Source organism: Staurois parvus, unplaced genomic scaffold (genome assembly GCF_062004578.1).
Source record: "Staurois parvus isolate SC_StPar_1 unplaced genomic scaffold, SC_StPar_1.0 ptg000056l, whole genome shotgun sequence".
Lineage (NCBI taxonomy): Eukaryota > Metazoa > Chordata > Amphibia > Anura > Ranidae > Staurois > Staurois parvus.
The window spans coordinates 3774804-3793001 of NW_028317852.1; the positions used below are offsets into that span (position 1 = coordinate 3774804).

General features: G+C 36.2%; 1 protein-coding gene across 1 annotated transcript; it reads right to left on the reverse strand.

Moving 5' to 3' along the window:
• Window positions 1–981: 981 nt before the first annotated feature.
• On the reverse strand, window positions 982–11852 carry GUCA1A (guanylate cyclase activator 1A). The gene is made up of 4 exons (XM_089668305.1): window positions 11365–11852; window positions 6732–6881; window positions 5542–5632; window positions 982–3755 (listed from the first exon to the last, which is right to left on the reverse strand). The coding sequence occupies exons 1-4, from the start codon at window positions 11560–11562 to the stop codon at window positions 3577–3579; spliced, it is 618 nt and encodes a 205-aa protein (XP_089524431.1). The 5' UTR covers window positions 11563–11852; the 3' UTR covers window positions 982–3576.
• Window positions 11853–18198: the final 6346 nt, after the last annotated feature.

Here is an 18198-nt window from a genome sequence, read left to right on the forward strand (position 1 = left end):
CAAGAAAAATAAACCAGGTTACAGGCAAGAATTAGCAACAAAAGAGCAGAAAGCATGTGCAATTGAGCAATCAGATGAAATAAAAACCAGTCAAGGGTTGGTAAAAGAAGGAAAGACCGTGTGCAAGTAGAAAACATAAACCAAGGGCTGGTCTGTACCAGCAGGGCAGTATGTTCAATTTGGCAGGCAGGAAACACAATGTGGATGGTTGTGGCTCTAGCTAGCAAATAATTTGTGCGTGTTTGAACACGATTTATAGTAGACAAATCTACTCCAACTGACAGTGATAACTATCTGTTATGGAAAATGTAGCTCTAGTATAGCTGTATGAAAAAAAAATACACTCATCAGCCACTTTATTAGGTACACCTGTTCAATTTCTGGTAACACAAATTGCTAATCAGCCAATGGAGAAGAAAGGGGATTTAAGGAACTTTGAACATGGCATAGTTGTTGGTGCTAGACAGGCTGGTCTGAGTATTTCAAAAACTGCTGATCTACTGAGATTTTCATGCACAACCATCTCTAGGGTTTACAGAGAATGGTCTGAAAAAGAGAAAATATCCAGTGAGCGGCAGTTGTGTGGACAAAAATGCCTTGTTGATGTCAGAGGTCAGTGGAGAATGGGCAGACTGGCTCGAGATGATAGAAAGGCAACAGTAACTCATGTCAATATGGACCAAAATCTCTGAGGAATGTTTCCAACACTTTGTTGAATCTATGCTATGAAGAATTAAGGCAGTTCTGAAGGCAAAAAATGGTTCAACCCGGTACTAGCAAGGTGTACCTAATAAAGTGGCCGTTGAGTATATATATAAATATATGAGGGTTCTTCAAAGTTTTGGCATTTTTTAAAACGCTATTAGATATATAAAAGTGTAGAAACTTTTTGAAGATCCCTCGTATATATAGTCTGTATATTAAATTAAAAACAAATATTGACTACTGTACATCAAAGAAGACAGGCAGAGATATGCTGGATATTTTATATTGTGCTGAAAGTTTTTTTATTTTTGTATTTTTTTTTAAGTTTCAGATATTGTTTGCATAATAGTTACACAATAGTATACAACAGACAGATAAGGCATCCACACACATACCAATACAACTGTTTTCTGTTTTCGCTATGCAAATGGATGTGTTCTGGCCTCCATAAGGCCTTTCATTATGGTTGGGTTAGATTTCATACACAGAATAAAAGCTAAAGTTTTCTAGCCACATGTATCAAACACAGTGACAAGTAAATTAGTTCATTCAAAGCCAGATTTGCATTGAAGCAGGCCTATCCACATAGATCTTACATTTTCCATAGAATGCCAACTAACTCCACCAGGTGGACGTAAAAGAAGAAAGGATCGCTGCTACCCCTTGACTAGCCCAGATGAGTAAACGATTAGGAGCTGCCTCAGTCTACACGTCTCCACCAAATCATACAACCTGATGCATTTCGCCCTGTCCACCAGGGCTTAGTCATAGGGACACCAGCGTGACCATGGGTGGACCAGTCTGCTGTATGAATTGGTAAAGGGAGCCTCTGGATAACCTGTGTACAGAGAGAGATGTGGGCCACCGTCACACTCATGCTCAATTCTGAAGTACACCCTTATCCATCCAAGCTGGCCAGACAGTCCATTACATGACTGCGTGTAATATTGGTGATGTGACAAACAGCCTTATGGATATTCTGCATCATCATGATCCACATAACCTTATTTGGTCTTTTGACTGACACATGCAAGAAATGAAATGGACTGATAAGGAGTTCAATTCACTTAGGGTTCCCTCACATCTGCACTTTGAAAAAAACGACAAGATTTCAAAGAATAGTTTCAGTGTGATGAAGGTGTCCCACAGAAGATGCTTTCATAGCATAGCTGGTAAAATGCACCCAAAATGCTATATATATGATTTTGGGGGAAAACCAACAAAGTGCATCACATATAACTGCATAGATTTAAGTAGACCTAAAGTGAAACAATCCCCAGTATTACTCCATTAAAAATGGAAATCTGAGGTATACAAATACTTTCCCTCTATAGTCAGTGCCTCTGCCTCACACAGAGGCAATCTATGGCTTAAAGAGCATAAAGTAGAGATGCAGTGACTGACGTGAATCCTGCTCCAGAAGAGGCATTATTATTTGAGGAGTCAAATTGTATATATTTTTTTTTTACTTTAAGTCAACTGTAATGCTAGCAATCAATTAAATCCATTACTAATATTCTGACCCTAAAGTAGATGGTAGGATCAGATTAGCTGGGTCACCATGCAAAGAAATGATCTTATCAATATTGATCTAGTCATTAGGATGCAAATATTGGCTTGACTTACACTTTAAATTCTGATCTATTTAATCCATTGAACCTTTGATGCTGCTAAAGCTTCACATGTGCTGTTTGTCCCATGACTCTGAGCTGTTGTTTCTTTTTAGCTATGTGACAGACAGCAAGCTACTTGGAAATACCCTGCTTGAATTTTCACACAGGTGAGCAACTGGTGTCTTCAGATCACCATATTATTGGCAAGAGCTGATTGTGAGCAGTGGAGTGGTCTGATGCAATACTGCTAGACATGGATGGAAAACAGAAACCTTGGACAGGTGGACTATTGTTCATTTATGTATTTCAAGGCTTAGCTTTCATTTTCAACCGGAAATCAAAGCCTGAGCTTGAGGTATGAAATAAATGACAACATACTGCCATAAAAAACATAGAGCTTCATTAAGTGGCCACATAGGATCCTGATGCTCAGCTCGTCTGATGCTCCAATACATTCTCTAGCACTTAGATAGATCATTTTTAACAGATGAATTCAACTGAAAAAGTCCAGTTCTCACCAGCTAAAAAGGAAAAAAGAGGTATCTCCACTTTGATGTTTCCCTAGTAAGTCATATTAATATCTGTCTATAATATCTACAATAAACGATCCTCACACTAAACATATCCCATAATTCAGGCAAAGTTGCCTAATCTATTGGATTTTATTAAGTGGAAGAGTTTATTTTATTTGAATAGGGCAGGGAATAACTTTAGAAAATGTTTTTAAAGATGTCTGTGTCCCTGTTGAGATTTCTCCTTATTTACTATCTCAGTATTAACAGAGAAAGTGAAATGTTACATAACATAAAAGTTACATAACAGGGCCTCAAACAACAAACCTGGCCCTCAATAAGACTGTAATATTAGGCCTTCAAGGTACAGTTCAGAAACAACAAGTATCAGTTAGGAGTCTGCTCTCTTTGAGAAACAAGTATCTCCTAAAAAATATGCCATTATTGTGTCCAAGGTACATATAACATACCATGATAGAATCACAATATCTCTGGCAACAAAAAAGGGATTAGCTATGTCTATTCAGGCTAGTTTAATAGCCAAACAAACCCTGTGTGTTGTTGTAGGATTCTGATAAATAACACGACAGCTGCCAATTTTCAAAGTGTCATTTGGTAATGGGAGATTGCCATGGGAACTGTATCCTGGGGTATCTTGTCCTATACAAACCATCCTAGGCATGTCACAGGCAAATTCCAGGGTAAAGGGATAAAAAAAAATGAACATGGACACAAGTTCTGCAGGTTTAGGGAAGCGAGTTTCCAGTTGTAATTTCCTGTCGGGGTCGCTCTGAGATTTCCATCCTTTTGCCATCATTTTGTATCATGTAGACAATATGCTTCAGGTCAAGACTACGGGTCAACACATCCAGGAGAAGCTCATCTTTCTGAACACCTTCAATAAATTCCTCCAAAGATAATTCACCTAATGAGAAAAGTTGGACATGAGATACATGGATAACCAAATTATTCAGCAAATAATTTAATGGAAATCACTGCAAACAAATCCAAAGTGATTAGTTGTAGCCATGGGATAATAATGAAGTAATGCAGATGCTTAGAAATACTTAGAAGCTAAGATCTTAGAAGCTTATATCTGTGACCTGTTCAAATTTCCTAACAGAAATAAAAGATTTTCAAGATCAAGCTTAAAATGATTATTAAGAGCAGCCTGAATTTGTGGCATCATTTCATGATTTCTGGTGAGCCAATGAAAAGGTAAGGAAACTTTCAAGAAAGGTTCTTCACCCATATGCCCCCGGCCTTTTTAGCTGAGGTATTCAACTGGGGTTCTGTTGAGCATTTGTAGACACTGGGATGAAAAAAATGGATGCGGGCCTTGGTGGCAAGAACTTAATTAGTATGGAGTTTCTCCTGCTCCGATGGATAAGGGCAAAAGGGAAAGGTTTGAACCTTTTTCTTAACTTTTACTTTTATTAACTGCTTTAATGTTTGAGAATACACTAGTGGATGTTCTTGCACTGATAAACATGTACAATATCATGTACATCCTGTTACCAAGCTGACAGTGATGAGCTTATAGTACACTGTTTTGTGTTAAAGATATCTCTCTTGTTATGGAACCATTAGGGCAGTAAATGAGGCAGTCAAAATGGGGCCTAGAAAAAAAAAACACTGCAATGGGGTACAGACAAAATCTATAATTACTATATGCAATTTAACAGTTAGTCCAGCAGAGGGAACTTTTTCAGTACTGTGCTTTGTCTGTTTTCATTTTCTTTGTCAAAGTGCTGCGCTACTCAAAGAATAACTAAGTAACAAAAAGTGCCAAAACAATATAGAATTCCTCTAAAGTGCATATGCGAATAAACTACATATAAATAATGTCTACAAATAGTAAGTCAAAAAGTCCAGAAATAATAATTATTTCTGGACTTTTTGACTTACTATTTGTGGACATTATTTTGTATGTGTGGTTTATTCACTTATGATGCACTTTGGATGAATTCTTTATTTGTTTTACACTTTTTGGTTATTTACATATACTTTCTGAGTAGTGTAGAACTTTATACATGAATTATTGTTGACCGTTGGTGTCTAATGGCATGCTGGCAGCTGGATCTTTCTTTTGTTGCCCATTAATGCAGCTTCACATTGGTTTAAGTTGTCTAATTCTGTGCATAATGCTATACACTGGGATTGTGGATGCACACTGAAGAGGAGAGCCGTGTTTCATGACATCAGCTTGGCTTCCCATTCTACTGAACCCGGTCACTGATAAATATACTTTGCCCTTCAAAAACAAATTTTAAAGCCCACTTCTGAATGTGTTATTGCGGTAAGGCAGACTACCAATAGGCATAGACAGTCCTCGCCAAAGGCAGGCTATCAATAGACATAGACACAGTCCTCGTCAGACTTGCAAAGGGTCTTTAAATGTTTTGACTTGTAAAGGCACATTTTTCCAGAATATTTTATGTCTAAAGCCAGCCTCATACACTGTAATTTTTATAACTTCTGTTTATTCTCTATTAGAATTGTCAGTAACTATGTTGTTCGAAGACCTACCTAAACAAACCATTCAATTTGTATTCAGTCAGGTAGGCCCAGACACTACATAGATTGTATAGATTATATAGCCAGCTTGATGGTAACTAAAGGGTTTACATACATTTTACAAGAATTACAGAGATAGTGAAACTTCTATTTAAGATACTTAATGTATACAAAAGAGTTCAAAGAATACTCACCATCCCCATTGATGTCTATTTTATCAAAAACCATATCAGTGAATTCTTCCGCAGTCATATCATCATTACATCTGTTAATAGCCCGAATGGCCTGAAAGAAATTGAAATATTTTTCAACAATCAAAAATGGTAGTGTTAGCTAAACATATTCTTTATTACAATAGTTAAGTCTAAAGTGTTTCAAGAAGCTTCTCTGACAGTTTATATTTAAATCCAATATACTTCACCTGTATCCATTTTGATGTCTCACATCTAATCTATGTTTCCAATAATGGAAGATGTTATTAGAATGTCAACATTTTTGCATATATGAATGTTTGATATCTCTGACTCTTTTGTTTGTTAAACCTAATTGCTGTAGTGACTGTAGTTTGCTTCCCGTGAAACCAGAAATATTGCTGAAGGCACATGCCAGCAAAGTAAACAATGTTACAAGTAGTTTAGAAAAACACTATTGCACTAAGTGGGTAGTTGTTTATCCATATTGGAGAAGTTCAAGATGCAGATTAAATCTTGCTTTGTAAATGAATGCGATTCAGTTGAACATTAAACACTTTTATAGTTGTATTATCAGTCTTCGGTATGGTCTACAGTTTCATCCACTCTTGTAGCTAGGGATTCCAACCATCCCACATGTGAATACATGTGATAGGATTGTGGTTTGGTGGATTATCGGCTTAAATTTAAAGAAGAAAGCCACAACCTTATCTTCCAGAAGATCAGACATGGTTGATATTCATTGAGGTTGTTGCTGTAAAGATCACTACTGCAACACCAATTCATTAAGCTCTAGGAGTCACTTCACAATAATTCCTAATTTTACCTAATGTCCAAGTCATGAAATCAATTTTGGAATTATTGCACATGAAATAAACATTACCATTAAAATCCTTTAATGTTGTTATGTTATTTTCACCTGGAATGCTTCCATTAAATTGTTCTCTTCAATACACATGTCACAAAAGCATACTGCTAATACTGCCTCGTTATATTTTTAGGAGCAAATACCAGCATGACAATCTTTTTGAATTAACTTTTATATACAGAATACTATAAAAATGTATAGTATAACAATTAATACATTAACTAGGGATTAACTAGAGAGGTAACTGGGGAAGGGGGGCTAACTGTTCAATACTGCAATATAAATATGTTTTCAAGGTTAAATAAAATTTCCCAGAAATTCTTACCTTAATTATATTGAGAAGCTCTCCTCTGTCAATACAGCCATTTCCATCGACATCATATAACTTAAAGTACCACCTCAGCTTCTGCTCCACTTTCCCCTTCAGGACCAAGCTCAGAGCTGCCACATACTCCATGAAATCCATGTAACCATCCTGGAAAAAGGGAACATCTATAAATGTATGAATGTTTCATTTCCACAGTTCTGTTATGTAATGTACGATTCATGCTAAATACTATTTGAAGACAGTTATCCTGAACCAAAGCTGTGCTTAAAAAAATATAACTATAATATTATTAAAATTTAACTGATTAATTATTATAGCATCTATTGTGACACTTAAAATTCTATCGAACTTGTATCTGCAAAATAAGCACCATGAGATGCTTGAACATAATTTTAGCAATCTGTAGGAGTACCTTGGGAACCATAACAATCCCCACTATGTATATGTGCAGCCAACATTCAATATTTTCAGATGCACTTCCTAGGTTTAAAAAATTTGGGGCTGACTGTAATAATTACAAATTTAATTTAAATCACAAATGTATTCAAATCAGAATTATTGAACAAACTTGAAAACTGAATTAATTTCTCAATGGGCCCAAACTACTATTGCATTATGTGATGTCTTCCCAATGATAAATTAAAAAAATGCATTAGTTAATTTCGCTATAACTTTTCTCAGATTCGTTGACATATGTTACTATGTCTTTACCGGTACATCTGAATTTCTGAAAATCAAATGTTCTCTAAAAGTTGAATTGTTACTAAACTAGGCGCACATGTCTACTCTATCAACACTTCAGGTTTTGCTTTACTTGCTTGCCTGGCAAAGCCGTTTTCACCAGGAGTATTTAAAACTAGAAAACAAAGTTTTTGCTGGATATATACCATAATCAAAGCTTATCCCTTCCCCTTCTTGCCTTCTGCATCTTACAATTGATCATGGAAACTATCAATCACACGCATGGGTAAAAAAAAAATGGTAATGATTAACCACTGTTTGATTTTCTTGTATATTTGTTTGCAGATTAGACTGATCTGTAGATAAGTTTAGAACTAAGGAATACAATCATTTGTGATTCAATAATTGTATGATTCTATTTAGATTACATATATCTGCCTGCAGATGTTCAGTCCAGTATAAGAGAAAACACATTTCACCTGGTATTCAAGTCAGGGGCGGACTGACCATTTGGAAACTCGGGCACTGCCCGAGGGCCCGGGGTCAGTAGGGGGTCCCATGAGATGCCCCTGGTACCATTTTCATAGGCTTTTTTGAGTTTGGGCAAGGACATGGGGCCCCATGATCCCCTATTGTTCCTTAAGCTGGTGTAGTACCCCTGTTTGACGCTAGATGTCGGTGGAGGTTGCATTGTTGCACAGACCACAGGGTGACGTACTTCCGGTTCCGGGTTCGGACGCCATCTTGGTACACCTGAGTATACCCATAGCACATGGGAACTGCTTCTCTCTGTTTGAGTACATGTGAGTGCGTTTTTGTCATTTTACCTTGTGTGCATTAAAATAGTGTTGCACTATGGAGGTCTGCTCTTCTCTTGCATATGCGCCCTGTTTGTGAGGGAAGGTATTTGAGAGGAAACCATAGCTTGGAGGAGGATCTTGATTTAAGTCGGTGGAGGCAGTGGAGTATCAATATCCTGGCAGAGATATATATTATATATACAAAGCCTTGTGACCCGCAAGGGTCGAATATTGAAGGTGAGGGGGCACTTTGGCTATTTATGAGGGGAGTCACTTCAAGAGTCACGAAGAGCACAATGGCAACATGGAGTGAAATCATTACCACAGCGTATTGAACACTTTTATTATTTTACACAGTGTGGCATCACTAATAATAATTTTTGGATTTGATTTTGCATTATATTTTGTTTAATATTTGTCACTTTGCACAGTCTAAGAGTCATTCTGTTGAATATCACTATTTATCACTAGGGGGTGTATAATTTACGTGGGGGATTTTGCACTATATATGTTTGTAGATTGATTATAATTTTGAAGGATATAAGTTGAGCGCTTCATCATTTATATTAAATGGTCAAATGATTATGGAAACCTGACTATCACACAAACCACATGGCTAAATCCATAGGTGCCCCAGAGAAAGCTGCTTGCCCTGGGGGGGATTCACTATGTGATCGCTTCCAAGCCACTGTTCTATGTGTCCAAACGACACACAGAGCTGTGGCCCGGCCCCGCCCCCTCTCTCCTCATTGGCTCACTGGCTGTTATTGACAGCAGTGGGAGCCAATGAGGAGGGAGAGTCCCCATACAGGTGAGGCTATAGTAAACATCGATGGATCAGAGGGGGCTCAGGTAAGGATTGGGGGGCTGGGTGGGCTGCTGCACAGAGAAGGTTTTTTACCTTCATGCATAGACTGCAAGATGGTAAAAACCTTGAGCCTTTACAACCACTTTAAGACAAATGTGCACTTCCAATCTTGAGGCAACAGTTTAGACATGCTCTTTTACAGCACGGCTATTTTCTCTGTGTTCAAAGCCAGGTCCATAAAGACATGGTATTATGAGTTTGGTGTGGTGGAGCTCGAGAGGTCTATACATAGTTGTGGCCTCAACCCCTATCTTTGGGATGTATTGGCATGCCAGTTATGACCCATGTGTCCCAATCCAACATCAGTACCTGATCTAGCGTGTCTGAATTGACACAAATTCCCAAGGACACACTTTAAAAACCTGTGGAAAAGTGGAGACAGCTATAGCTGCAATTCGGGGACCAAATCTATATTCATGCTTATAGTTTTGGAATAGATATCCAACAAGCTCATATACTAGGTGTTATGGCCAGGTGTATACAAACTTTATAGTTGATGTAACAGTACACCATACAAAAGATGACCCTGTATGATATAATTATGCCAATCATGTGAAAAGTTGATTTTTGGACTCCTATTTCCCTACTACATTTTTCTGTAATGTCTGTTTTCATGCTAAATACAGTACTCTTACTGATGCTACCTACACCCATCAAATTTAACTAGTTCTGTTTTTGACATTTTTTAATATATCAAATTATCACTGTAGATAATTTGGTGCAAAAAGTCACTTCTGTAAATTTCTAGTCAATAGTACAAAGCATTAGTGCAGATTAGAAATCTGTCAGTATGTACAAATCCAGGTCATACAAGAACAGATCTTTATGTCAAAATTTTACAAACATCTTAGCATTTCCCACTTCCTTGATCAGCATTTGTATAATTTAACCTACTGCCAAAATTCTTCTACCTCTAGGGCACCATTTTGCTGATAAATAGACATTAAATTGTTTATTTGGAAGACTGTGAAAAAAGTTCTGTTGTACTTTACACCATAGTAATCAACCATATTTCACTTTTTTAAATTAATTTAGCATAGTCAAAACAATGATAGTTTATGGCTGATTTGTTGCTATGGGTTACTTTATTGAGATGGTGCTCTTTGCATCTATGATTGCTATGATGACTGCTACTAAAATTTGAAAAACTGTATATTTTGACAACTTAGCTGAAATGTTGTATTCCATCTCATTCTTTTATACCTTATTAGATATTGTACATCTTTGTGAAGGCTAGTGCTCACTAACTATGCTCTGATGGGCCAGTTTATCTTTGACATCTAATAATGGATGCATGTATAGCTAGAACTACCTATGTGTATAGATCTTTCTGAGCATCCCATTTTATAATTTATACTCCCATTTTAAACTCTTTTTTTGTGGGACAGAAGTTTAAAACAGAAACAGCTTTGCTGTATTTTATTGACAAGAGTGTTCTAAAATTATCCATGCAGGCATACTGTAGAACCTAGCAGTACTTGCATTTAAATATCCATCCTATTTCTTTATAGTTATATAGAATACAATCTGTAGATTTTATATCATTTTATGATTAAGGCATATGGCTCCATTGTTTTATGACTGTGATTAAAACCTTTTTCGAGCTAAAGCATCACAGTAGGTCACAATATATGTATACATATATGGATTTAAACCTTTCCATTTGTGCTTATGTGTTTCTAAGTAGTTATGAGTGAATTGATTTAAAATCATGTTATTTGGAAAAATTATACATATTTATATTCTCTTTAAAATACTTGTGTGCATAAGAATTAAATTTCAACCATACAATACATGAATCACGAGTTATTGGATTCCTAGTGTATATGCTTTACTGCAGATCGACAGAACCACATGGAAATATTTCAGCAAAATAATAATTGGCAATCAATAAATCTCTAGATCTGTTCATCACTATTTACTATATACATGTAGGAAAAATGTAAAAATTGTATTTTGAATCCATTTACATAGTAAGGATTTTTGGTTGCTTTTTACATGTAATTTCAAAGTTTACATGTACAATACTATTTTTATATTATAATAAATACAAATAGGGATTGCTTTGTATTTGAAAGTCTGTTTAAATGTGAAACTAAAACCTACTGTAGCATAGTATATATAGTATCTGAGCAGAATCTGTATCATTTGTTATGGCAATCTACATTCTTTGTCAGACAAACTAGTTGTACCACTCAAAGTTATATGACCTAAATAAACAAAACTAAGCAGAGGTATTCAATATATTGTGGAATGTCATACACAGTTGTATATAATTTACCTTGTTAAAGTCAAACGTGTCAAACATTTCTTCAATGTATTCGTTAGATGCCGGGCTGAGGTTCTTGAGGCCGAAGAATTGCTTAAATTCATGTTGAGTAAGTTGACCAGATGGACACTCTGTCATAAATTTTTTATACCATCGGTGAATTTCTGTAGCACTTAGTTCCTCAACAGTTTTTCCATCCATGTTCCCCATTTTCCTTTGTTCGTAAAAGACACTTATAAAAATCTGAAAGTTTCTTTTCAATCTTTATAAAGAATAAAAAATTTAATCAGTTTTATGAAGACAAAAAGCTAATCAAGCTAATAAAGCTTTTCAATAAATTGAGGTCCCAAATTCTTTGAATAGATGCTTTGTAAATAATGATGTACAGCTTCAGATATTCCAGTGTGTGCTCTTCAAAGGTCTAAGCACAAAGTCATTGTTAGGTCAAAAAATATCCTTTTTTGAGAAGCGGAGGAAGTCACTGCTGACCAATCAGTCTTAGCTAGGGAAACCCCTCGTGTCCACACAGGTGGGAAAAACAGGAGGGGAAACAAACATACATAGAAAAAAAAAAAAAACTTGGAAACTATCTCTAGTGATTAAGGAGAAACAAGATTAAAGGAGGTGGTGTAAGATGCCACTCAAAAGATTTGTAATCTTTTAATCGGGATCTGGCTCTGACATTGCTAATGTCCTACGAAAGCACTATCTATAGCATTGGATAAAATTAGCACTGCTTCATTCTCTGCCTTGACAATGATTAATAAAATGGCTTCACTGGTTTGAAGCCAAGACTTACATAAGCTACACAATGTGCAGGCTGATTTGTAGCCACACTACGCACTTTAATGTTTAAAACTTAATTCAGAGAGAGCATAGGACTTCAAGAGGAGGAAAATAGTTACAAAATTAATCAAGTTGATAGTAATTTCATGTTAACTAATAAAATGCTTTTCTACTTTATTTATAGATACAGAGGAAGGCAGATTTAACTAAAGAAGAAATCTGCTGTACTGACTAGATCATTCCATAGATATTGTAGCACTACTATTGTTTGTTGAGTGGTACTGGTCAACTTTTGAACCTAAAATACTAAATCATAGTTTAAAGTTCTTGACATGCAATTCATTAGATATTTGAAAACTGAATGAGCATTAAAGTCTATGTAAACCCCAACAATACACTTCTTATATATCATTGGAAGCATTTTACTACATCTGTGCCATATATGCAAAAAGTGTTGATTCTGCCAGAAAACTACTGCATCAGTAACTTTTCCTGCTCTCTGCCTCACTTCTTGTCCTAGGGTGGCAAAAACTGCTCTTTCATAGAAACAGTGGAGGAGTGAGGATCGAGTGTTATTTGCATCAGTATTACCAGGTTCAAATAAAGGAAACAAAACCTGAAAAAAATAAATGGAGCCAACTGATCACTGGTAAGCTGCAGCATATTGTACTTGTATTCTTGAGTTTAGATAGACTTTTGGAACCCAAAGGATGCGTGTGCATCTTTGAACTGCATGTACAGTAGGCAACTCTTAGAAGTGGATGCACATGAAGCAGCTGCATGGACACAATCGCATGAGCCCTATTAGACTGTCTATACCCAAGGAAATGTTTTATCAGATCTATCCTCCTGTAATTCTGAGGGCCAAAAGTTCAAACCAGAACTTTTTGTTTACCAACTAATACATTATTTAAAACATCCAAAGAAAGGAGCAAGTGCCGCTCATCAAAGTCAACATTTGACAGTTTATTTTTTTTACAGGATATTACAAACACATTCCCCTGTCATGTTTTATTCTTATATCATATGATCATATTCTATTGCACCTGGGACTTAATGTGCCAGCACACACAAATTACAAATAACCCATACAAACATTTTTATAAATATAACAAAGTATGCTTTATTTGGTACAAACATAAAAATGGCCAAAAACACACACGTAGGATGTAATATTCATTAATACTTTAAAAACCATCAGATAAAGGTTATACATCCTCTGGATATAGAACACCATCAGTGTATATCATTATGAAGTGCTAGTCAAATTATGTTCATATGATGTGTCAATGTATAAAAAGAAATCTGTTCCGCTGCAGGCTTCACCTTCCACTCTACTCATTTGGCATCAAGAGCAGATTTCCCACAGTCATGAAATGCTTCACATCCAACACTTCTGTCCTCAAAAGAAAGAGGAGGGAAGCTAACTATAAAGCCATGGGTAAAATTACTGAAGCGAATCAATGTACAGACAAGTCAGGTGCAACGAACGCTAAGGTATTTCATAACTGGAGCTTAATCTTATATATTGATGCAGCCCTTATATCCAGATATAACAAGAACACCTGTGTCTCTGAGCTTGCTTCTATAAAGTGGATGGTTCCCGTAGTTGACTTCCCAATAATGCTCAATGGAATCAAAACACTAATGCCACACCACAGTCTTTAATTATAATTATATCAACAACGTTTCATGGTGAAAATTAATTGAACAACAAGGTACATTGTAAAAATTGTATGTAACGTCCTAAAAAAATAATGTAACTAATTTAAATGGACTAGAGTAAGCCACAGCCCTCATAGTTGTTAATGAAGCAGCTAGGATGATATTATCCATATTCTCATATTTGGAATTCTTAATAACCAAAGCACATAAATTAAATATGTTAACATATACTCGTACTTCAATGTATGCATTACTACAAGAAATGCAAACTTCATGGTTGAGCCTATTCAGTTCATGAGTCCAGCCTACTTTATAATAGAACCATCCATCCAGGTTATTGATCTACTTTAGGATCATCATACTTTTTCCCAAAAATGTTTTTGTATAAAACCATAGGACAATCTATCCAACGTAGAACATATGAACTAGATAAGGACATTTTTTTGACACTTCTTATTCAATGCCCTCAATAGCAAGGCTTTTTATGTGAATGCTCAAAATCAAATCAAAGAAGGGGAAGTAAAAGAATTATTAATCTTGGATTTTATGGTGAGTGTTCATATGACAAATTGACGTGTTTTACAGTTCAAATGACTGTCGCTTCTTTAGGACCACAGGAAAGTTTTTTGATGTATGCTGTATGCTCACTGTGTAGATACTGTATATTGGACCTCCTCTTCTGTTATGCTGAGGGTTAGGGATCTTTTTTCACTTTACTACTGATCAGTATAGCATTCATTTTCTTGTTTTCTTGCCACGTAGGTGGGTTTCATTGCAAACTAAATTTCCACTTAGCTTTGTGAAAAGTAAAAATGCGATTTACAAAGCAAACTCAATGACATGCAAGATAAAAAAAACAGGATTTTTGCTTGCACATGATTGGATGATTAGAGTCAGCCCAAATTCACCTCAATCACACAGCTAAGTGAAAATTCACTTTGCCACTTGAGCAGCCTTTACTTCTATAATGGAAAACTAGAGAAATTCATAGATATGATGCAACAGTATGGGTTTTTTATCTAACCTACAATGTTTTGCGCCCTAACACTGCCACTCTTATTACAATGTGCCAGCAGGCCGGTCACTACATATTCTGTTTTCAACTCTTTAAAAAAGAAGCATCCATTGTATTATGGATATAATTTGTTTTTGCATTTTCAAAAAAAAGATATAGTTTACCCGATGGCAAAGATAGCATGAAGTTAGAAAAGAATAGAATGAAATAGAAATTCTTTATTATGATTGTACAAAAAATACAATGAATAAATGCCAATTCTGAAAATGAATTAGGAAGAGTGGCTAATTTGCTGAATTTTTAAGGATGAGGTGGGATGCACTTTGCTTATTACAAAGGAAGCTTACTATATATTTTGTCAACTTTGTGTATGTCTAGTTGTGACAAAACCTGTGTACATTCAAGATTACGCTTAAAGAAAATGTTGCTACATTATTTTTCTGTACCTACAGCATCAGCTCTGTATGAGTTTGATCCCTTGAATCCAGCTCTGAAGCTTTACTTTTTGCTGCAGTTATTTGCTATCTCAATTCCACAAAGCAGTGAAAAACACAAAGCTAATCACAGATAATAATCTAATATCTCTCTATGACTATGATGGCATTTTTTAAAAATGTCATTATCTTTACTACTTTCCAACCTATTTTGTTATATGTCAAAGGAATACATCTCTAAGCTTCTTAGAGTACAGAAACAATGATGTTAAATAATTCAAACTATTTGTTATGAAAGATAAAACTTTTAGCATTTATTCATCATTTTTCAAGCTAAGTATGTGTACCTAATTTAGAATTATTATAGGCACATTGAAATTGACTAAAGGCAATTAGACTGTTACCTTTGCAAGAGAAGTCACACCTTGCAAGGGAATTTTCCCCAGAGTTTATTCAATAGGTGCAGCTCTGCTGACTTCCATCATCCAATCGCATGCAAGAGATGAAATATTTTTGTATTTGTAGTTTTTTGCGAAGTACATTTTCACCACATTTACTAAGCTCTAGGGAAAATTCCTTCCCTCTTGGGAAAATTCCTTCCTTGCAAATTGTAAATTTCCTTGCAATTGCCTGTTTGTCTTTAACATATCAGCCCCTTCCGGTTCTTAACTAGCTCTCTCTCAGAATGAATGTTTCCATCACAGGCCAGTATTGATGGAATTTGTAGATATTGATATATACAAACATGTAGTGTATAGAATTATTATAGGCAGATTGAAATTGATTTACTAAAGGCAACTAGACTGTTCCCTTTGCAAGTGAACTCACACCTTGCAAGGGAATTTTCCCCAGAGCTTATTCAATAGGTGCAGCTCTGCTGACTTCCATCATCCAAGCCGAGGAGCAAGCTTCTGCTGGTGTTCTGCACACATTGAAAGGGCTGATGGGACACTAGCTTTCTCCAAAAGATTCTTAAAACAAGCAAGAAGAAAGCAAGGAGAAAGGATCTTCTATATTCTGCACCATCACTGTGGATAGGGATTAAAGGAATATTCCAATAACTAACTTGTACATTGGATTACGGAAGGAGAAATGAGAGAACAGTAGTCTGTATGGAGGATCTCGGGGAAAATTAAACCATCTTACATCAGTACTTTCAGGAACAAAATGACGGGTCAGCCTAGCAGTGTGTTTTAGTTATGTGTCATAAACATTTAAAGTTTCATGGTATGCTTGAACTTAAAAAAAGTTTAGAAACAACTATCCTAAACCTAACTCCTAAACTTAACCTTGAAGTGTACTTAAAGCCTAATTTTGTTTATTAGTCTTAGATAGAGCGTTGAAGGGTTAGAACCCCTGTCAGGTTGCTTTATATGTCCCCATGACCTCTCTCAATAGAAATGAAACTAAGGGAAAATCCAGAAATTTGGGTTGTCACTGAAACAGAAAGTCTGCCAACAGAAATCTTCCAATGAGGGCATATATTCTGGTAACAACTGTCTAAAGCGAAATAACCTACACGTAATGATTATCTCTCTTTTGTGCCTATATAGCACCCTCTTAGTTAGGCAGCTAGTGTTTAGGTAAATTTAGTTTTGGCTTCCCTATAATAAGGGGAGCAGTGATTATTTGCATTTGGTTGTTCTGGGTTCTGCTGGTACAGGCTCAACTACTTTCTGGTGCATCCCACTAAGTTATGGGATATAGTGGGTGGGAGAGTCTGATCCTGGCCTGTATAGTCATGCACTCTCAAACAAACCCTGGTCAGGAGAGAGTGACCAGCAGGGAGATGAAAGAGGTATAAATAGCCTAGGACCTGGAACAGCAGTCTCTTGTTCCTGGGGGAGTAAAACCCTACCTAAAGGCTGAGGCACCCCTGGGTTGCCAGCTACAGCACTGAAGAAATCCTTTTGGGGTCCCAGCTCCAGTTACAGTTCGGACCTCCATCCAGAATGTCCTGAAGCAGTGCAGAAACTCTACAGGGGATCTAGGCTGCTGACACCAAGTACAGAGACTGGCTTTTGCTACAGGAGGCATTACAGTACCTAGGGCACAGTCTAAGGATCCTAGAGACTTTCCTGGACACTTTTGTGAGAGCTCATTGCAGCTTGGCTCAGGACTATACTCCTGTTGAGGAGTTCCTGCATTGAAGTTCACTTAACCTTTACATTCCAGAGGGTGGTTACACCATGAATGAGCAGATTAGCTTTAGTGTCCCCTGCTGCATTTTTGCTAGTTTTCCCTATCCAATTTAAACAAGCAAATAAACTGCAAAAAGACATGCACAGTGAACTACTGTGTGCGTGGTTGCCATGTGCCTATCAGGGAACAAAAACCCAGGATCAAACAGTCCAGGGTCTGTACTACATTAACAAAAAAGAAAGTGATGTAAAAATCTCCCCAATGGGACACAGATTGCAAATTAAAACTGACAGATTTTAACCATTCTTAACTCTATTCAAAATAAAAAAAAAGTTTTGGCTTTAGACATACTTTAATATCAACTTAACTTCTAAATCTAGCCTTAAACTTCAAGTTCAGCCATAGTTCCTAGTGTGCACCAGGAAAATAACAGTAATAGCTGCCCAGTATTAGAACAGTAATTCTGGTGTTGACTACATTATTACAATAAAAGTTAGCCATAAGTCATAATAATTGTGCCAATGATTTCCTGCGACCTAAAAAAACATGACTTAAAATATAATATCTGAAAACATTGGCACCCAAATGTACACACACCAAAAACATAGATGCCAAAATATTCAATGCCAATTACTGTTTCTTAACAATACAACTGTTTCTTTGTATTGCTGTCTGCTTCTGACATGCATAACTGCATGGGAGCTGAATCATTTAATTTTGATTTAATTTCCTTCTTAGTTAGGATCTAAAAATCTGCACAAACTTGACCCCATGCTCACCATGGGATTAAATTACTTTCTCCAT

Excerpts from the sequence above, each read along its gene's own strand:
- GUCA1A (XM_089668305.1), bottom strand. The coding sequence starts at position 11,562 with ATGGGGAACATGGATGGAAAAACTGTTGAGGAACTAAGTGCTACAGAA. Across the intron at positions 6,882-11,364 it reads ACACGTTTGACTTTAACAAG|GATGGTTACATGGATTTCAT; the intron begins GTAAATTATATA and ends CCCTTTTTCCAG. Across the intron at positions 3,756-5,541 it reads AATAGACATCAATGGGGATG|GTGAATTATCTTTGGAGGAA; the intron begins GTGAGTATTCTT and ends TTTTCTCATTAG.